General features: G+C 45.9%; 1 protein-coding gene across 1 annotated transcript; it reads left to right on the forward strand.

The window, feature by feature from the left end:
* Positions 1-559: 559 nt before the first annotated feature.
* On the forward strand, positions 560-17283 carry LOC123397361 (putative disease resistance protein RGA1). The gene is made up of 5 exons (XM_045091932.1): positions 560-759; positions 11666-11791; positions 11907-12213; positions 13136-16632; positions 16953-17283. Exons 1-5 carry the CDS (start codon positions 560-562, stop codon positions 16972-16974), a joined length of 4152 nt encoding a protein of 1383 aa, XP_044947867.1. The 3' UTR covers positions 16975-17283.
* Positions 17284-22996: the final 5713 nt, after the last annotated feature.

Raw genomic sequence — 22996 nt, forward strand, 5'->3', positions numbered from 1 at the left:
GATCCGGTAACTAGCAATAGCAGCCCTCAGCAGCACAACCCTATAGCTGCGGTCCCTTTACGCCCCCTGGCTAGCAGCAACACCCAAGTGCAAGCAGCAACCACAACCGCTTCTCCAGCAGCAGTTCTCTTCCTCCTTCCTCCGCAAACAGCAACAGTTCTCTTCCTCCTTCCTCTGCAAATAGCAGCAGTTCTCTTCCTCCTTCCTTTGCAAACAACAACAGTTCCAGAGGATCTTGGCCTCCAACAGTAGCCAACCCCCCAGCAGTTCTCCAGCTCACACAGCAGCACAACAAGGAGCTGCTCTTCTCCACTACCCTTCTCCTCTTCTCCCGCAGCACCAAAGCGTGCCACGCTGAGGAGCAAGCAGCAGTTGCAGCAAGAGTTCAGAGGGATAGCCAGGTGACAGTCAGCCGCAGCAAGAGGTACAAGATCGCTCCACTCTCGAGGAGACCAAGCAGCTCCTCAGCTGCCTTCTCCTTCCTCTGCCTCGCAGCACATCAGCTCCACCTCTCCTTCTTCCCGCCGCGCAGCCAACGAGCCGCACCTCCTGCACAGCCATGCCGCGCCTCCCAGATCTGCCGCCGCCGTACCCGACGCCGCCCAAGTCCGCCGCCACCTCGCTGGACGTCACCGGACGCCGCCCAAATCCGCCGCCACCTCGCCGGACGTCGTCCCCACCACGCCAGACGCTGCCCAAATCAGCCGCCACCTCGCCGGACGTCGCCGCCGTCTCCTCAGGCCCCGCCGTCGCTGGCCTGTGATACCATGTAGCTGTTAGGAAAGCAACTTATCTGTATTGAAGGCCCAAGGGGCATATATATATATTACACATGACTTGAGGTGCAACGAAAGTAAACATAGACTAATAAGGACTCCTAGACTAATACTAATAGACTAATAAGGACTCCTAGACTAATACTAATACTTCCTAACACCCCCCCATAAATGCAAAGCGTATGCAATAGCATTGCATTTGAAGAAGTGTAATACTAAAAAACAATGATAATCCAAATCCGCGTCTTGAGAGTGTCGTTGTAGCATGAAGAGTCTTCAAAACTTGTCGAGTCGCCGAAGGAGAGAACGAAGAGATGGCACATCAGAGGTAGACACGGCACCAGTTGAAGATACAAGATAAGTATCAAGAGAAGATGGTTGTCAAAAGAAGATGGCACATCAGAGGAAGACACCGCATCACTTGAAGATACAACATAAGTATCAAGAGAAGATGGGTTGTCAAAAGAAGATGGCACATCAAGAGAATAAAGCATTGTGTAGAAAATCATAGTCCAGGACAACCGTCGGCGAAAGAAGCCTGACGGATAAGGCACGATGGATGCTGATCGACAATGCAAAAGAAATCCAGAAAATCCTATAGAAAACAACAAGGACAAGTAGGCCACAAAAGTTGTATAGAAAGGATCAGGACCGGAGAAAGGTTGACGGACTAAGGTATGGTGGACTCGCATGGCATGTGAAAACACAAAATATGAACGGATTTTGTGGATGCAGCGGAAAACAAAGAAAACTAGAAAACACACTAGATTAGGGATGATGGCAGTGGAAGATGGCGGCGAAGGCCAATTCCAACCAGAGTGTGTGTGCGACGTTCCTGACTGTGTAGAAGGTGGTCGCTCAGTGCGGGAAGCCTTAGTCACAGAACCAGCAGTACCCGTCAAGGAAGTGTTGGGGAACGTCGCATGGGAAACAAAAATTTTCCTACGCGCACGAAGACCTATCATGGTGATGTCCATCTACGAGAGGGGATGAGTGATCTACGTACCCTTGTAGATCGTACAGCAGAAGCGTTAGAGAACGCGGTTGATGTAGTGGAACGTCCTCACGTCCCTCGATCCGCCCCGCGAACAATCCCGCGATCAGTCCCACGATCTAGTACCGAACGGACGGCACCTCCGCGTTCAGCACACGTACAGCTCGACGATGATCTCGGCCTTCTTGATCCAGCAAGAGAGACGGAGAGGTAGAAGAGTTCTCCGGCAGCGTGACGGCGCTCCGGAGGTTGGTGATGATCTCGTCTCAGCAGGGCTCCGCCTGAGCTCCGCAGAAACGCGATCTAGAGGAAAAACTATGGAGGTATGTGGTCGGGCTGCCGTGGCAAAAGTTGTCTCAAATCAGCCCTAATACCTTAGTATATATAGGAGGGAGGGGGAGGGAAGAGGCAGCCTCAAACCCTCAAGGTTTGGCCGAAATTGGAGGTGGAGGAGTCCTACTCCAATCCTACTTGGAGTAGGATTCCACCTTCCCACTTGGAAACTCTTTCCACCTTGTGTTTTTTCCTTCTCAAACCTTATGGGCCTTAGTGGGAACTTATTCCAGCCCACTAGGGGCTGGTTTATCTCTTCCCATAGCCCATGAGACCCCTTGGGGCGTGACACCCCTCCCGATGGTCCCCGGCACCCCTCCCGGCACTCCCGGTACACTACCGATGAGCCCGAAACTTTTCCGGTAATGCACGAAAACCTTCCGGTAACCAAATGGGGTCATCCTATATATCAATCTTCGTTTCCGGACCATTCCGGAAACCCTCGTGAGGTCCGTGATCTCATCCGGGACTCCGAACAACATTCGGTAACCAACCATATAAGTCAAATACGCATAAAACAACGTCGAACCTTAAGTGTGCAGACCCTGCGGGTTCGAGAACTATGTAGACATGACTCGAGAGACTCCTCGGTCAATATCCAATAGCGGGACCTGGATGCCCATATTGGATCCTACATATTCTACGAAGATCTTATCGTTTGAACCTCAGTGCCAAGGATTCGTATAATCCCGTATGTCATTCCCTTTGTCCTTCGGTATGTTACTTGCCCGAGATTCGATCGTCAGTATCTGCATACCTATTTCAATCTCGTTTACCGGCAAGTCTCTTTACTCGTTCCGTAATACAAGATCCCGCAACTTACACTAAGTTACATTGCTTGCAAGGCTTGTGTGTGATGTTGTATTACCGAGTGGGCCCCGAGATACCTCTCCGTCACACGGAGTGACAAATCCCAGTCTTGATCCATACTAACTCAACTAACACCTTCGGAGATACCTGTAGAGCATCTTTATAGTCACCCAGTTACGTTGCGACGTTTGATACACACAAAGCATTCCTCCGGTGTCAGTGAGTTATATGATCTCATGGTCATAGGAATAAATACTTGACACGCAGAAAACAGTAGCAACAAAATGACACGATCAACATGCTACGTCTATTAGTTTGGGTCTAGTCCATCACGTGATTCTCCCAATGACGTGATCCAGTTATCAAGCAACAACACCTTGTTCATAATCAGAAGACACTGACTATCATCGATCAACTGGCTAGCCAACTAGAGGCATGCTAGGGATGGTGTTTTGTCTATGTATCCACACATGTAAATGAGTCTTCATTCAATACAATTATAGCATGGATAATAAACTATTATCTTGATACAGGAATTATAATAATAACTATACATTTATTATTGCCTCTAGGGCATAATTCCAACAGTCTCCCACTTGCACTAGAGTCAATAATCTAGCCCTCACATCACCATGTGAATTACATTGTAATAAATCTAACACCCATACAGTTCTGGTGTCGATCATGTTTTGGCCGTGGAAGAGGTTTAGTCAGCGGGTCTGCTACATTCAGATCCGTGTGCACCTTGCATATATTTACGTCCTCCTCCTCGACGTAGTCGCGGATGAGGTTGAAGCGTCGTTTGATGTGTCTGGTCTTCTTGTGAAACCTTGGTTCCTTTGCTAAGGCAATGGCACCAGTGTTGTCACAGAACAAGGTTATTGGATCCAGTGCACTTGGCACCACTCCAAGATCCGTCATGAACTGCTTCATCCAGACACCTTCCTTAGCCGCCTCCGAGGCAGCCATGTACTTTGCTTCACATGTAGAATCTGCTACGACGCTTTGCTTGGAACTGCACCAGCTTACTGCACCCCCATTAAGAATAAATACGTATCCGGTTTGTGACTTAGAGTCGTCCGGATCTGTGTCAAAGCTTGCATCGACGTAACCTTTTACGGCGAGCTCTTCGTCACTTCCATACACGAGAAACATCTCCTTAGTCCTTTTCAGGTACTTCAGGATATTCTTGACCGCCGTCCAGTGATCCACTCCTGGATTACTCTGGAACCTGCCTGCCATACTTATGGCCAGGCTAACATCCGGTCTAGTGCACAGCATCGCATACATGATAGAACCTATGGCTGAAGCATAGGGGACGGAGCGCATATGCTCTCTATCTTCATCAGTTGCTGGGCACTGAGTCTTACTCAATCTCGTACCTTGTAACACCGGCAAGAACCCTTTCTTGGACTGTTCCATTTTGAACCTCTTCAAAACTTTATCAAGGTATGTGCTTTGTGAAAGTCCTATCAGGCGTTTTGATCTATCCCTATAGATCTTAATGCCTAGAATGTAAGCAGCTTCTCCTAGGTCCTTCATAGAGAAACTTTTATTCAAGTACCCTTTTATGCTCTCCAAAAGCTCTACGTTGTTTCCAATCAGTAATATGTCATCCACATATAATATTAGAAACGCCACAGAGCTCCCACTCACTTTCTTGTAAATACAAGATTCTCCAACCACTTGTATAAACCCAAATGCTTTGATCACCTCATCAAAGCGTTTGTTCCAACTCCGAGATGCTTGCACCAGTCCACAAATGGATCGCTGGAGTTTGCACACTTTGTCAGCATTTTTAGGATCGACAAAACCTTCGGGTTGCATCATATACAACTCTTCCTTAAGGAAACCGTTAAGGAACGCCGTTTTGACATCCATCTGCCAGATTTCATAATCGAAAAATGCAGCTATTGCTAACATGATTCTGACGGACTTAAGCATCGCTACAGGAGAGAAAGTCTCATCGTAGTCAATTCCTGGAACTTGTGAAAAACCCTTTGCCACAAGTCGAGCTTTATAAACGGTCACATTACCGTCAGCGTCCGTCTTCTTCTTAAAGATCCATTTGTTCTGAATAGCCTTGCGGCCCTCAGGCAGTATCTCCAAAGTCCATACTTTGTTCTCATACATGGATCCTATCTCGGATTTCATGGCTTCTAGCCATTTGTTGGAATCTGGGCCCACCATCGCTTCTTCATAATTTGCAGGTTCATTGTTGTCTAACAACATGATTGATAAGACGGGATTACCGTACCACTCTGGAGCAGCGCGTGATCTCGTCGACCTGCGTGGTTCAACAGAAACTTGAACTGGAGTTTCATGATCATCATCATTAACTTCCTCCTCAACCGGCGTCGCAACGACAGAGGTTTCCCCTTGCCCTGCGCCACCATCCAGAGGGATGAGAGGTTCGACAACCTCGTCAAGTTCTATCTTCCTCCCACTCAATTCTCTCGAGAGAAACTCCTTCTCGAGAAAAGTTCCGTTCTTAGCAACAAACACTTTGCCCTCGGATTTGAGATAGAAGGTGTACCCAACTGTCTCTTTTGGGTAACCTATGAAGACGCACTTTTCCGCTTTGGGTTCCAGCTTTTCAGGCTGAAGCTTTTTGACATAAGCATCACATCCCCAAACTTTAAGAAACGACAACTTTGGCTTTTTGCCATACCACAGTTCGTATGGTGTCGTCTCAACGGATTTCGATGGTGCCCTATTTAAAGTGAATGCAGCTGTTTCTAATGCATAACCCCAAAATGATAACGGCAAATCAGTAAGAGACATCATAGATCGCACCATTTCTAATAAAGTACGATTACGACGTTCGGACACACCATTACATTGTGGTGTTCCGGGCGGTGTTAACTGCGAAACAATTCCACATTGTCTTAAGTGAGTACCAAACTCGAAACTCAGATATTCACCCCCACGATCAGACCGTAGGAACTTGATCTTCTTGTTACGATGATTTTCCACTTCACTCTGAAATTGCTTGAACTTTTCAAATGTTTCAGACTTGTGCTTCATCAAGTAGACATAACCATATCTACTTAGATCGTCAGTGAAGGTGAGAAAATAACGATATCCGCCGCGTGCCTCCACGCTCATTGGACCACACACATCGGTATGTATGATTTCCAACAAGTCACTTGCACGCTCCATTGTTCCGGAGAACGGAGTCTTAGTCATCTTGCCCATGAGGCATGGTTCGCACGTGTCAAGTGAATCAAAGTCAAGTGACTCCAAAAGTCCATCAGCGTGGAGTTTCTTCATGCGCTTTACACCAATATGACCCAAGCGGCAGTGCCACAAAAATATGGCGCTATCATTGTTTACTCTAACTCTTTTGGTCTCAATGTTATGTATATGCGTATCTCTATCAAGATTCAATATGAACAATCCTCTCACATTCGGTGCATGACCATAAAAGATGTTACTCATAGTAATAGAACAACCATTATTCTCAGACTTAAAAGAGTAACCGTCTCGCAATAAACAAGATCCAGATATAATGTTCATGCTCAACGCAGGCACTAAATAACAATGATTTAAGTTCATCACTAATCCCGATGGTAGTTGAAGTGACACTGTGCCGACGGCGATTGCATCAACCTTGGAACCGTTTCCTACGCGCATCGTCACTTCGTCTTTCGCCAGCCTTCGTCTATTCCGCAGTTCCTGCTTCGAGTTGCAAATGTGAGCAACAGAACCGGTATCGAATACCCAGGCACTACTACGAGAGCTGGTTAAGTACACATCAATAACATGTATATCAAATATACCTGATTTTTCTTTGCCCGCCTTCTTATCTGCCAGATACTTGGGGCAATTGCGCTTCCAGTGACCCATACCCTTGCAATAGAAGCACTCTGTTTCAGGCTTAGGTCCAGCCTTGGGTTTCTTCGGCGGATTGGCAACAGGCTTGCCGCTCTTCTTCGAATTGCCCTTCTTGCCTTTGCCGTTTCTCTTGAAACTAGTGGTCTTGCTCACCATCAACACTTGATGTTCTTTACGGAGTTCAGACTCTGCGACTTTCAGCATCACAAACAACTCGCCGGGAGACTTGTTCATCCCTTGCATGTTGTAGTTCAACACAAAGCCTTTATAGCTTGGCGGCAGTGATTGAAGGATTCTGTCAGTGATAGCTTCTTGCGGGAGTTCAATCCCCAGTTCAGCTAGACGGTTTGAGTACCCAGACATTTTGAGCACATGTTCACTGACAGACGAGTTTTCCTCCATCTTGCAAGCATAGAATTTATCGGAGGTCTCATACCTCTCGATCCGGGCGTTCTTCTGAAAGATGAACTTCAACTCCTGGAACATCTCAAATGCTCCATGACACTCAAAGCGACGTTGAAGTCCCGGTTCTAAGCCATACAAGACTGCACATTGAACTATTGAGTAGTCCTCCTTACGCGCTAACCAAGCGTTCTTAACATCCTGATCAGCCGTAGCGGGTGGTTCATCTCCTAGCGCAGCATTAAGGACATAATCCTTCTTTCCAGCTTGTAAGATTAGCTTAAGATTACGAGCCCAGTCTACAAAGTTGCTTCCATCATCTTTCAACTTAGCTTTCTCTAGGAACGTATTAAAATTGAGGATGACACTTGCGTGAGCCATGATCTACAACACAAATATATTCAAAGTGGACTTAGACTATGTTCAAGATAATTAGAGTTCAACTTAATCAAATTAGATGCTAAACTCCCACTCAAAAAGTACATCTCTCTAGTCATTTGAGTGGTTCATGATCCACCTACACTATCCCAAGTCCGATCATCACGTGAGTCGGGAGTAGTTTCAGTGGTAAGCATCCCTATGCTAATCATATCATCTATATGATTCATGATCGACCTTTCGGTCTCATGTGTTCCGAGGCCATGTCTGCACATGCTAGGCTCGTCAAGCTTAACCTGAGTGTTCCGCGTGCGCAACTGTTTTGCACCCGTTGTATGTGAACGTTGAGTCTATCACACCCGATCATCACGTGGTGTCTCGAAACGACGAACTGTAGCAACGGTGCACAGTCGGGGAGAACACAATTTTGTCTTGAAATTTTAGTGAGAGATCACCTCATAATGCTACCGTTGTTCTAAGCAAAATAAGGTGCATAAAAGGATTAACATCACATGCAATTCATAAGTGACATGATATGGCCATCATCACGTGCTTCTTGATCTCCATCACCAAAGCACCGGCACGATCTTCTTGTCACCGGCGCCACACCATGATCATCCATCAACGTGTCGCCATCGGGGTTGTCGTGCTACTTATGCTATCACTACTAAAGCTACATCCTAGCAAAATAGTAAACGCATCTGCAAGCACATATGTTAGTATAAAGACAACCCTATGGCTCCTGCCGGTTGCCGTACCATCGACGTGCAAGTCGATATTTCTATTACAACATGATCATCTCATACATCCAATATATCACATCACATCATTGGCCATATCACATCACAATCATACCCTGCAAAAACAAGTTAGACGTCCTCTAATTTTGTTGTTGCAAGTTTTACGTGGTGACCAAGGGTATCTAGTAGGATCGCATCTTACTTACGCAAACACCACAACGGAGATGTATGAGTTGCTATTTAACCTCATCCAAGGACCTCCTCGGTCAAATCCGATTCAACTAAAGTTGGAGAAACCGTCACTTGCGAGTCATCTTTGAGCAAAGGGGGTTACTCGTAACGATGAAACCAGTCTCTCGTAAGCGTACGAGTAATGTCGGTCCAAGCCGCTTCAATCCAACAATGCCGCGGAATCAAGAAAAGACTAAGGAGGGCAGCAAAACGCACATCACCGCCCACAAAACCTTTTGTGTTCTACTCGAGAAGACATCTACGCATGAACCTAGCTCATGATGCCACTGTTGGGGAACGTCGCATGGGAAACAAAAATTTTCCTACGCGCACGAAGACCTATCATGGTGATGTCCATCTACGAGAGGGGATGAGTGATCTACGTACCCTTGTAGATCGTACAGCAGAAGCGTTAGAGAACGCGGTTGATGTAGTGGAACGTCCTCACGTCCCTCGATCCGCCCCGCGAACAATCCCGCGATCAGTCCCACGATCTAGTACCGAACGGACGGCACCTCCGCGTTCAGCACACGTACAGCTCGACGATGATCTCGGCCTTCTTGATCCAGCAAGAGAGACGGAGAGGTAGAAGAGTTCTCCGGCAGCGTGACGGCGCTCCGGAGGTTGGTGATGATCTCGTCTCAGCAGGGCTCCGCCTGAGCTCCGCAGAAACGCGATCTAGAGGAAAAACTATGGAGGTATGTGGTCGGGCTGCCGTGGCAAAAGTTGTCTCAAATCAGCCCTAATACCTTAGTATATATAGGAGGGAGGGGGAGGGAAGAGGCAGCCTCAAACCCTCAAGGTTTGGCCGAAATTGGAGGTGGAGGAGTCCTACTCCAATCCTACTTGGAGTAGGATTCCACCTTCCCACTTGGAAACTCTTTCCACCTTGTGTTTTTTCCTTCTCAAACCTTATGGGCCTTAGTGGGAACTTATTCCAGCCCACTAGGGGCTGGTTTATCTCTTCCCATAGCCCATGAGACCCCTTGGGGCGTGACACCCCTCCCGATGGTCCCCGGCACCCCTCCCGGCACTCCCGGTACACTACCGATGAGCCCGAAACTTTTCCGGTAATGCACGAAAACCTTCCGGTAACCAAATGGGGTCATCCTATATATCAATCTTCGTTTCCGGACCATTCCGGAAACCCTCGTGACGTCCGTGATCTCATCCGGGACTCCGAACAACATTCGGTAACCAACCATATAAGTCAAATACGCATAAAACAACGTCGAACCTTAAGTGTGCAGACCCTGCGGGTTCGAGAACTATGTAGACATGACCCGAGAGACTCCTCGGTCAATATCCAATAGCGGGACCTGGATGCCCATATTGGATCCTACATATTCTACGAAGATCTTATCGTTTGAACCTCAGTGCCAAGGATTCGTATAATCCCGTATGTCATTCCCTTTGTCCTTCGGTATGTTACTTGCCCGAGATTCGATCGTCAGTATCCGCATACCTATTTCAATCTCGTTTACCGGCAAGTCTCTTTACTCGTTCCGTAATACAAGATCCCGCAACTTACACTAAGTTACATTGCTTGCAAGGCTTGTGTGTGATGTTGTATTACCGAGTGGGCCCCGAGATACCTCTCCGTCACACGGAGTGACAAATCCCAGTCTTGATCCATACTAACTCAACTAACACCTTCGGAGATACCTGTAGAGCATCTTTATAGTCACCCAGTTACGTTGCGACGTTTGATACACACAAAGCATTCCTCCGGTGTCAGTGAGTTATATGATCTCATGGTCATAGGAATAAATACTTGACACGCAGAAAACAGTAGCAACAAAATGACACGATCAACATGCTACGTCTATTAGTTTGGGTCTAGTCCATCACGTGATTCTCCCAATGACGTGATCCAGTTATCAAGCAACAACACCTTGTTCATAATCAGAAGACACTGACTATCATCGATCAACTGGCTAGCCAACTAGAGGCATGCTAGGGATGGTGTTTTGTCTATGTATCCACACATGTAAATGAGTCTTCATTCAATACAATTATAGCATGGATAATAAACTATTATCTTGATACAGGAATTATAATAATAACTATACATTTATTATTGCCTCTAGGGCATAATTCCAACAGGAAGAACCTGAAGCAGCGAGCAGACGCTTAAATCGCAGAATATCCTGCTCAGTCAAAGCGATGGCTGAAGCTGTCGAGGTAGATGACGAAGTCTTTGTAGATGATGATTGCGCCTGGCGCAAGTGTTTCTTCTTCATGTAGCAGTGGGACTCAATATGACCATCATTGTTGCAGTAGCCACAATGTGGACGGGGGCGACCTGAGCCTCCAGAAGGAGTGGGCAAGAGCGGCTGAGCACTCGAGTGAGAAGGGGACCAGCACCACGTAAGCGAGTCTCCTCAGCACGAATCTCAGAAAGCGCCTCCATGAGAGAAATACGGCCACGAGCAAACAACTGAGCACGCCGGGGCTCAAACTCCTTACGGAGTCGAGACAGGAACTCGTAGACGCGATGAAACTCTAAGTTGGCCTGGACAACCTGGCAACAGGGGCAAGTACGACAACCAGCAGTGCGGAGAGAATCGAGCTGGCGCCAGATAGTAGAACTCTGTGCATAGAAGTCATCAACAGTAGAGTCACCCTGCTGAAGAGCATGCTCCTAACGGGCCACGGAGAGGTATAAGGCATCACCAGAGGGCTCATAGCGCTGACGAAGGCGAGTCCACATCTCAAAGACAGTAGGAAGGCCCAAAAACTCAGAGGCAAACTGAGGCAGAACACTAGCAGTGAGAACAGCTGTAGCACGAGCATTATCATCAAGCCACTGGGTGTAAGCGGACAGAGCATCGTGATACACCTGAAGAGCCTCCTCATAAGCCAAGACCTTCTCATCATAAGCACTCACAGCGGCCTCATCAGCAAGCTTAGCCGGATCCTTTGCGGCTTGAGGAGCATCTGCAGGAAGAGCCGGTGGGGTCGGTGGAGTAGGAGCCACGGGAGGAACCAGACATGGCGGACAACGGACCTCGCCAGAAAGAAAACCCCATAAACGGATGCCACGCATGTGAATGCGCATGAAGCCAATGAACTCGGTGTAGTTAGTGCCATCAAAGATCACCGGACAACGAGGAACAACAACGTAGCCGAATGCAACTGACATTTTTTTTTTTGGGAATCAGAGATCACGATCCAATCGGGATCAGGACGGGCTCCAGCGACAGGTGGTGGAAGCAGCGGGATCCCAACAGCGGCTGGATCAGATCCGATCGGGAGGGCAGAAGGCGGCGCGACCTGGAAGAGAAAGGGTAGCGCAACCTAGAGATCCGGCGCGGCCAGGAGAGAGAAGAGCCGAGGCGTGATCAGGAGAGCCGTTGCCGGAGTTTGGCTGTCTCCCCTTGCTCTCCTCCTTCGTTCCTTCAGGGTCGAGGCAGGTGGAGTCGGCCTCCAGATCGAGGCAGCGGCGAGGGCGAGATATCCAGCAGCCAGTCGGATCGGGAGAGGAACAAGAGCCAGCGGCCAGGGAGAAAACCGGATCGAGGACGGGAACGAGACTCAGCGGCGCGAGGCAGAGCCGAGTCGGGAGCGAGATCCAGCGGCGTTGGACAGGCGGCGGTGGGGTGGGGCGGGCTGGAGACGCGGCTGCAGCACGAGCACGACGCGGGAGGAAGCGTCGGCGAGAGAGGCTGCAGCGAGAGCGTCGGGAAGGAGGAAAAAGCATGAGTTGCGCGTGCGAAAAAAAGAACCTAGTGCTCTAATACCATGTTAGGAAAGCAACTTATCTGTATTGAAGGCCCAAGGGGCATATATATATATTACACATGACTTGAGGTGCAAGGAAAGTAAACATAGACTAATAAGTACTCCTAGACTAATACTAATAGACTAATAATCCTAGACTAATACTAATACTTCCTAACAGTAGCAACAGGAAGGGGGGAGGACCACCTCCCGATGGGACTAGCTTTCCTGGTTGCTCCCGTGTGGTGTTGTGGTCGTGTGGCGGTTGGCCCTCACGGGAGGGACTGGGAACTCCTCCTTCTAGGTCATCTCAAGGGCTGGGCCTTGTGGGCTTAAGTGAGATGGGCCAGACAGCCCATAACGGTTCAACACTTTACTTTTACAAATGCAAAGTTAATTTGTATATATATATAGGAAAAATAATGTACAGAAGATTGATATACTAATTTATCATTGTAAATATGTTGATATACTTCCAAGTGAGTTGCATGAAAAAAATTGCAAGTTGACCCATGGTTTTTATTACATTTCTGAAATACGCATATATTTGTACGTAAAAAGGAGCATACTCAAAATACGAGACATACTACTAAAAAGTAGTATATATACTCTCCAAACATTTTTATATACTGCATACTACACGTACATACTCTCCGATTTAATAGATAGTACATACAACATACAAAATTTAAATGGTGGTAACTACCACCGGGTGGTAGGAAACATTTGTCATATTTGAAAGTCACTTTCACAAATAATTAAGGACATATTTGAAAGTCACTTTCACAAATAATTATTCTTTCCGAACTTGGTCATAAACTATACATGGAGACTGGTTCAAAGGGTAGTTGCACAACTATGCTTTATTATCAGAACAGACATCTGGCTTATTTTATTTATACCTTTATTAGCATCCTCTGACCACAAAATATGTTTGCTCATTCTGTCCACTGATTGTCAACAGGGAGAACGGAAGTATTCATACTCCTGCCGCCATGGATATAATGGATACTAGTGGGGTCACTAGTGGCATCAAGGAGTTTGTCAATCTTTTTCAGTGGGCTAGATATGCCATTTCATTCAAATGGAGAGGCACTCAGGAGCAAAGGTTTCAACATGATCTATTTCAGTTGCAGAGTGGCTTGGAACGCCTCAGTGATACTCTTCCTGCAATGTATAACCTCATTGATCTAGCAGAGTGGAGAAGCCACAAAGATGGTGTGGCCAAGCTCCTTCCAAATCTCAAGGATGCAGTCTATGATGCTGAAGACCTTCTTGATGAGCTCAAATGGTACAACCATAAGGTGATAGTGGAGGGTAATGCAAGACAATCATCTATTATTGAGTTTTTTAATAGCTTCATCAAAGTGAATGATATCCGTGAAAGGCTGGATAATATTTCCAATTTGCTACAGAAAATGGGGTTGGGTGAAGTGACACCACGGTTTGACAAAACAGTCAGACCAGAGACTAGCTCATTCCCCAATGAAACAAAAATATTTGGTCGTGACATGGAGCTAAAGCAGATATTGGGAATGCTCGATGTGCCTACACATAGTAGCACTCATTTGAAACGCAAGAGGGAAACTAGTGCAGATGAACCAAGACTACCAGATCTTCCAGTTTTACCGATAGTTGGAATGGGAGGTGTTGGAAAAACCACTTTGGCCCAGCATATCTGTAGTCATCCACAAGTGAAGTTGCACTTCAACACAATAATTTGGATTTGCGTTTCAGATGATTTTGATGTGAAGAGGTTAACTAAAGAGGCTATAGAATCCTGTCCTAGTGAACATGCAACAAGTGACAATCTGAATTCTCTTCAACTTGCTCTTTCTAAGAGTTTGAAGAATGAAAAGTTCTTGATTGTCCTTGATGATATGTGGGATGATGCTCTAGTGGAAAATGGCCAGTGCTGGAAGAGGTTTTGTGCTCCTTTGAAAAATGTGCTACAAGGAAGTATGATGTTGGTCACCACCAGGTCTCCAAAGGTTGCTGATTTAGTGCGCACTAAGGAGCCAATTATATTGGAAGGTTTAAAGAATGATGTCTTTTGGAATTTCTTCAAACTATGCGTGTTTGGGTCTGAGAGTTCTGATTGTTTCCCAGAGTTAGAGCTCATTGGTAGACACATACTTTGTAAGTTGAAAGGCTCTCCTTTAGCTGCTAAAACTCTTGGACGCATATTACGGGATGATCTTCGTAAATCACACTGGAATAGTATACTAGAGAATGAATTGTGGGAGTTGGACCAAGAGACAACTGAAATTTTGCCAGCCCTTCGGTCGAGCTACATGTATTTACCGTTCCACTTGAAGAGATGCTTCTCATTTTGTGCTGTGTACCCCAAAGATAAGGAGTTTGAAAAGAGTCATTTAGCTGAAATTTGGGCAGCCGAAGGCTTTGTGAAACGTCAAGGTGTTATTCCAGTTCAAGATATTGGCTGTCGATACTTTGATGAACTTCTGAATCGGTCTTTCTTTCAAGAAGTTCAAGGTAAATACTTAATCCATGACTTGTTGCATGATATGGCACAGAAAGTTTCAGAGGATGACTGTTTCATCGTGACAAAAAAAAATGACTTCAAAAGAATTCCTCAGAATGTTCGCCATCTGTCAGTATTCTGTAGCACAGGCATTAACAATTCCAGCTTGTTGAGCCTAGGACAGTACAAAAAGCTCCGTACCCTTCTTTGCAACAAGGGTTTAGCGAATAAAAAAAACCCAGCTAGTTTGATGGAAGATTGGTGCACTGAATTTCCGCGTATGCGTGTGATGGTTTGTGCCTCTGCGAATGAGTTACCAACTAGCATTGGCAATTTGAAGCATCTACGGTACCTTGAGATACCTGGAGCTTGTTCCATCACCAGTCTTCCTGTAACGATCTGTAGGCTCCATAATTTACAGGTTTTATATGTCATCAAATGCAAGCTAGAAAGCTTGCCTAGTGACTTCAGTATGTTGGTCAACTTATGGAGATTCGAATCGCAGGGATTTAAATATGGTCCAAATATGGGAAGATACGGAGAACATTTTTATGGAGTAAATGTTGATGCAGACAGTGATATGCGAGGACTAGGGTGTAGGCTCATAAAGAATATGAAGCAACTTCGTGGACATTTGGAGATAAGTAATATCGACAGGTTAAGCAAGGATCATGCAGCAGAAGCCGAACTAAAGAATAAGGAATATCTTGACAAGCTGACGCTCCAATGGCATCACTCGGTGGTTCACAAAAACGAGATAAAAGTCCTTCCTTATCTACAACCTCCTACTGGTGTCAAGTCTCTACTCCTTCACTATTACCCAGGTGTTTCTCCTCCGATCTGGTTTCAGCCACAAAGCCTGCCGAGCTTAACATCCGTTTCATTTCTTCATTGTCAACTAGTTGACATCAATATTGGCAGCATTGGTTTCTCGTCCCTGACAGATCTAATCATTGATGGATGCCACCGTTTATCAAGTCTCGAACAACTTGTACACCCAACTTATCTACCTGTCATCAAGAAAATTGCAATAATGAATTGCCAGTACTTAATATCGGTACCTACCGAAAGTTTTGGAGATTTTCGTTGCCTTGAAATATTCAAGTTGGTGGCTTGTGGAAAAATAAACTCCCAAGGTTTGGTTGCGCCCTCTCTCAAGAAGCTTGTGCTAGGCAAGGATACATTCGGTCCGATAGATCAGAGTTGTGGGAATTTCACGCACAATATTCAATGCTGTTCTCTCACCTACCTTTTCTTGTCATCCAGCCGTCTCACGTCCATCCAACAACAAATGTGGAATCTTCCTGCTCTGCAGGAATTGCGCATTTCATGTTGTCGATCTCTTACATCTATTGGAAATTCTGGGCAGGTCTTCACCAGCCTTACTTCCCTAACCATCTACCAGTGTGAAGAACTGTCAACCATTGATGGTTTCCTAGAAGAAAAATATCTACCTGCTCTTGAGAGTATTACATTTGTTTGGTGTAACAAGTTGCTGTCCATGCACGCTGAAATGTTTGGCCGTTTTTCTTCTCTGAAGGATTTAAATGTTTGTCGGTGCTCTAGAATCAACTGGGGGGGATTGGTGCTACCGTTGTCCCTCCAAAGTCTCAACTTAGAAGCATGTGGGGATATCTCTTCATTTATTCCCAGCTGCCTAGAAAACCTTCAATCCCTTGTTTCACTAAAAATAAGGTCATGTTCGTATATAAAATCTATTCCAGGCCACCTTTGGAGGACTACTCTCCCATCCCTCCAGGAATTAGAGATTCGGTATTGTTGGGACCTTGTGTCCATTGGTGGAGCAGATGACATTTTAGAAATACAAAATGTGTGGATTGAAGACTGTACAAATTTGAAGGGAATAGAGCAGCCTGTGAGAATAGGCAGCTTCTCCAAGAAACAAGAGCCTGTGAAAACAAGGTACATGTGTTTACACTAAGTCTTTTGCCGAGTGCACTCGTAATTTGTTGCATTCTTTGTAAGATTAAACACTACTATGGGGCAACATTTTGCTGATAACTATATGTGGTACCCGAGTTGGCAAAGAGAAAAAAAATCGTCTCTGAATGTCCTACACCTACAGCAATAATTCTTAGGACTAAAGGAACATATAAATTACCTCAAACTCTCTCCCGTGATTATGTTGTTTTGACAAATTGTTAATTGCCGTTGGAGTGTGTTGTCTTGTCTGTTTTTCTACTACTCAGTGCACTTTCTGATCGTTGTTTTTTCTCATACAGCTCAAATTCTGTCTGGTCTTGAGTGATTGGTGCATGGGCTGGTGCTAGCTAGTGCGGCTAATACCTCTTGGTCGCTGTAATCTGCTTTTTGGTTGTTGCTTTGTGCTGTACTGCTTTTACTTACAGTCTTGATCAGCATGGCGGATTGATTGATGCGCCAGGTTTTTTGTCCCATAGGTTATACTTGAGCAGAGTATAACTAGTGGGTTTTCCTGGCGGATGTCAAACTCGCAAACCTTTTCTTTGTTTCCAGGTATTATTGCGGAGTAGTATAACCGGTGCTCAGTCGATTCCTTTGAAAATTTAGTCAGAATATGCATGTTATTACTTATGTCGGAAGTGTTTTATATGTTCGATCTCTTGTTAAGTCTAGCAGTTTAAGTTCTGAAGAACTGCTTTTTATCATGAATCCTGCTACATCTGAATAACTTGGTGGCTACAGCATGAATCTCCTGAATTAGATATAAATGGATCACCTAACTATTAAAGTAGTAGGAATGGCTCACCTTACTTCTGCACATTTAACTATGCACCGTTGACTAGAAAAACTCATGCAAAGTAGAGAATTTTTTATAAGTTTATGAGCGAATTAAACAAGTTTGCTCGATCTTAATTAGCACTCACTGTTTCGTGCTGACCATCTCGGACAGAGACTCGCTTACGGAAGATGCATAATGATGTCAACCAAGATGAACATGTGCTCCATAATAACCTATCAACCTGCATGTGTACCAAAAACTCTCTTCAGAGTTCAGACTAAGAAAAATTAGTTGGCTGCCACAGTTTCAGCTCACAACTGTGAGCTTTTGGTTTATATTCTTCTCGGCAGCACTTCAACATATCTTTGTAGACTCTCAAACAAGCATGTTTATTCATGTCAACCTCATATATATCTGCATCATTCACCAGCCTTAATATACCACTTGTGAAATCTGAAAGCAATAAGATGTGGACACTTAAATATGTGGCAAGTTTCCAAGAAATGAACATAATGCAGCTGGGAAAACATCCTCAAAATAGTACGTACAGTATACCTCTCGTCAACTTCTTCAGGCCATCATATCATCTCCAGAGCTGTTCAATTTTCAGTAAGCTCCAATGCTCACAGTTGATGCCACTGCCAGACACATCCTTAATTACCTGCCTTGCCAAGGCTGTAGAATTGTCCTTCTCAAGAGAATCAGACGCACACAAGGCAGCAGCAGTCCCAACAATTTTCTTGTTGACCTGGATACAAATTACAGATGGTTGCTTCATTAGTAAAGCAAAGATGCAAAGGATAATTCTTCAATAGAAGTTGCATCCAAACTATAGTATGTGAAAATGAAGGATTCTAAATGCACAAAACACGAGCTATCATACAGTTTAACATTAAAGGACAGGGGTCAATAGCTCATGTGCAACGTTTTTCCTGTGAATTGGCTGCAAAGCGACATCGTTCGTAAGAATAGCTCTGCTGCGACACCTCTGTGCGCACAAATAGTCCAGACACAACATGACCCTTAAGCACAATCTCTATCAAGATTAGGTGGAGCCGGGCGGGACCCATAGCTTATCCTTGTCGGCATGGGACCCCGATGGCGGCGACTACAGTTAAACAGTTTTCCCCTGCGCGCGCATCCTCCCTCTTCTTCTTCTCCGGCGACGAAGCACGACAACGCGTGCGAGCTTCGATTCAGAAAAGCAAATTTACAAGCATTCAACCGAAATCGACTGAATTCAAACAACATAGATACATTTTAGCAAACATAGTGGTTCGATTACACACGGAGTAGTAGTGGTTCGATTAAACCCAGTTCTAATGGCGGGCTCGTCGGAGCAAAAGCCACACGGAGTACTTCGATTACATAAAGCTCCTACCCCTAGTTATATCTTCAAAATTGGGTTTACCTAAGCCCCAGGGGTGCGGCCCCGACGAGGCGGAGTCGAAGTCGGAGGCGCCCCACCCCTCTCGGCGCGCGATTTCTCGATGGCTTGGCGGAGGCGAAATCGTCGAGCTCCTCTTCCATCTGCCGGCGCGCGACGAGCTGCTGGGGCGTCCTTGGTGCGCCCCATACTTTCGGCGATGACGCCGTCGAGGTCGCTGTCGTCGACGTAGTCTCCCGGCAGAAAGCCGAGGCGCCCGGGGCGCGGTGCCAAGCCCTCCCCCTCCCCTCCCTCTTCGGAGGAGGCAGTGGTGCGGGTGCAATGTCGGAGCTCCCCGCGCCAACCGCGGCAGAGGAGCTACCTCGCGCCGCCGCCGCCATCTGGGTCGTACTCCTCCATCTCACGTCGAGCGAACGCATGCGGCGTCGCGAGCCCCCAGTTTGTGTACTTGCGCGCGCTGCGCTTCCGAGCAACGTCGGAAGCAACCCGCGCTGCCCGCTCGGGGTCAGAGTTGGGCGTCGGCCGCTTCGCCCCATTCCAATCCTTGTCGGAGCGGTTTTCGCCACCGGAATGGCCACAACACGAGCTGGAAGATCCGGGCCCCATGATCGTCGCACGAAGGCGCTTGATCGCGGCAGCGGGGATGGGTTGCGTGGTTTTGGTGGTCGCTGGCGGCGAGAGTGGCGCAAATCTGGATGTGTAAATAACTAGGGTACGACACATTTCACCGTATAAATAGCTAGGGTGCGACACTGAGGTGACTTCCCTCGCCCACGGGTCAGATTGACCGGTCAGCCCCCGACGTTAGCACGAATACACTGCTAGGAAAAACCTTATAGGCAGGACCTCAGTAGTAGCGCTGGAAAACATAAAACGCTGCTGCTAATTAGCAGTAGCGCTGATCCGGTTAAGCGCTACTACTAAAACCTTAGCAATAGCGCTGGATATATACCCATCGCTAGTGTTAAAGGAGGCCTAACGAGGTGCACATACGGTTGCGTTAGTAGCAGCGCGCTTGTGTAAAGCGCTACTGATAAGTTGAATAGCAGTAGCACTTGCCTTAAACGAGCGCTACTCATACGTATATCTTCTCCACCTTATCCAACCGGCCGCCCCTTCTACTCCCCCTCTCCACTCCAATTCACTGCCCCCCCCGCACCCCCCGTCGTCTGCCACCGCCGCTGTTCCCGTCGCCCGTCGTCCGTCGCCACCGCCGTTCCCGTCGCCCGCCGCGGCCGCTCCTGGTTCTCCTCCTCCCCCCTCCCTCCCCCTCCTCTCTCCTCCCTCCTCCCACCCCCGTCGTTCGAGTTCATCAATGTTGTATTTTTTTCTTGTATATTTCATATATAGATTTTTCATGTTGGACACACCAGAAAACACGGGCAGTGCGAAGTAATTTATTTTCCTTTCAACTTTTTGTATGGGAAATTAGTATCCTAATGTCATTTTTGTTTGTGTCCTGGACATCATATAGTGTGCATGCATTCAGTGTTGCAGACAATCATATGAACCAGCTAAATATAGTAATCTTGATTACATTAACGAACTTGCACTAAATATCGTTGCTATCTTTTTTTGCGAAATAACATTGTTGCTACCTTGCAACTCTATTTACATTGCTTATGGATCCTAGTCTTATACGATAGGTCTATTTGAGCTTTCTGTTTTATTCTAATATTAAAATTTACGAAGAAACCTTTCAAAACAAAAAATGAACCAAAATAAGTGTCGTTAAGAATCATATTAATGTTCATTTTGTGAGGTTTCTCAATGTAATATTATAAAAAAGTATCCTTGAGATTACAACTTACGAGCATATTTGTTGGTCTTTGTGAAAACATGTTGGGCTCTTTTCTCTAATGATGAAAGGATCCAATATAACATACCTGTTTGCATTCATCACTCTGAATTAATTGCAATGCGCTTTGTAATTAGCATTGGAGCTGTCATTAAGGAGTCGGACTCAAAGTCCCTGGTGTGTCCAACATGAACTCTCACTTTTCTAGTTTTTCTTGTATATTCATTCGCGTGTTGCTCAAGTAGGTACTAGTTCCTCAAGTTTATCAGATTGTTGTGAATGGGTGGATGGGTGAATTAATACATATATCTAGCAATGCTTCACTTTTTAGCCACAAGTAGTTTATTTCCTTGTGCTACATTATATTTCAATATAAGTATAATGTAGTTTTTTTACTGTTTTTAGTAAGTGTAATAGAAATAGTTTATATAGTAAGTGTTTAATAGAAATAGTTTAATTGGTGAGGGAGTGTCCACCATATATGAGAGAAGAAGAATGCCGACTGTTGTCGTGGGGGTTGCTTCTCCTCCTTCTCCTTGTGCTAGATATTTGTTATGCACTTGGGGAAGTAGGAGTAGCGACCATCATCGACGGTCGAAAAATCGGTGAGGGACTGTCCACCATATATGAGAGAAGAAGAATGCCGACTGTTGTCGTGGGGGTCGCTTCTCCTCCTTCTCCTCGTGCTAGATATTTGTTATGCACTAGGGGAAGTAGGAGTAGCGACCATCATCGAAGGTCGAAAAATCGGTGAGGGAGTGTCCATCATATATGAGAGAAGAGTGTCCATCATATGTCGTTTATTTAAGTTCCTCAACCATATTTATTAAGTAATTTATATCATTTATTTAAAAATATTTGACAACTAATTTCTATTCACAACTTATTTTCATCCCCTCTCGGCGATTCTCATTCTCCTAGGGTTAGCGCCACCGCCTCCGGCCACCTCCGACGTCGCCACCGGCCACCTCCGACCCTGCCCCCGCACGGTACTACCACGCTCTCCCTCCCCTCTAGTTCATACTACCTCAAACTTGAAAACATGCACAATCATTATTTACAGTTGATATAAAAAAGGTGGGCAAGTAGTACATTGCACTTTGTTGTTGACTAGAGGATCATGCTTATGCATCCATGAATCAAGAAGAAAATCTTGTGTTTGGGTTTGGGTTACCTACCTGAGCGTTGATCCCCTGAACATGAGCTAATTAGTTTTTGTCATATGAACTTGGATAATTTGTCATATGATGTTGCCATGTTCTCTTGAGATAGCCTATGTCATATTTGGTTAATTTGTCATATGATGTTGCCATGTCATATTTGGTTGGAACATTAAACAATAAGAAAATTTTCTCAGAGGAATTTGTCTCGGCTTCGACAATGCACGACCTGCATCCTCATCGTTGAGTGGTCGTCGAGAGCATGCTTGATAGGCGCCATGTCCGGGACTGGGATCCGCCGGGCTGGCACTGGGAGGTGCTACCGTCTGGGGGGCGCACCTTGGTGCGGAATCCGGGTCTCATCGTTGACCCGGAGCTTCTTTGGTGGCGGTCGCGTGGACCATTATCGGTGCCGAGGGAGCCGCTTCCCACGGAGGTGGTACGTCATCGTGTCAGGGAGTAGGATGAGCACGTCTATCGCTACATGGGTGCGTAGGATGCCAGGTTCTCCAATACCTAGCAGGTTCTCCAGGGACATCACTCGAGCTATGATTCGGTGATGGTTCCTTATCTTTGGGTTACCACCGCCTGCACCGTGAGACGTCAACTGGATTATTATTAGTGATTTTGTATGATATTTAGCTACTGATAATATTCTAGATAAATGAGTATGGGTTATATGAGTTGTTAAATGAGTATGAGTTATATGAGTTAAATGAGTATGAGCTACCGATAATCCCCATATTGTTGATATAAATGATGATGATGCAAATATTGTCGATCATGATGATGATGATGTTAAATACGTAGAGCTTGAAAATATTCTAAATATCCTGAATACTGTTAATATTGTCGATGATGACGCATTCTGAATATTCCGAATACTGCTAATATTATCGATGATGATGATGCATTCCGATGATGCGAATCTGTGAAAGCAGTAAAAGTTAGCAGTAGCACTGGAATATATTAGCAGTAGCGCGGTTTAGCAGCAGCGCTTTCTATGCGCAAGCGCTACTAACAACGTTAGCAATAGCATTGGACATGGAAGCACTACTCCTAACACTACTTACCAGTAGCGCTGCCCGTACCGGCGCTACTACTAGTGATTAGCTGTAGCGCGATAGCATTACCGCTTGGACCAGCGCTACTGCTACACATATTTCCAGCGCTACTACTAGGGTTTTCCCTAGCAGTGATAAACTAGGTTTGACCAAGTT

Source organism: Hordeum vulgare, chromosome 5H (assembly GCF_904849725.1).
Source record: "Hordeum vulgare subsp. vulgare chromosome 5H, MorexV3_pseudomolecules_assembly, whole genome shotgun sequence".
Lineage (NCBI taxonomy): Eukaryota > Viridiplantae > Streptophyta > Magnoliopsida > Poales > Poaceae > Hordeum > Hordeum vulgare.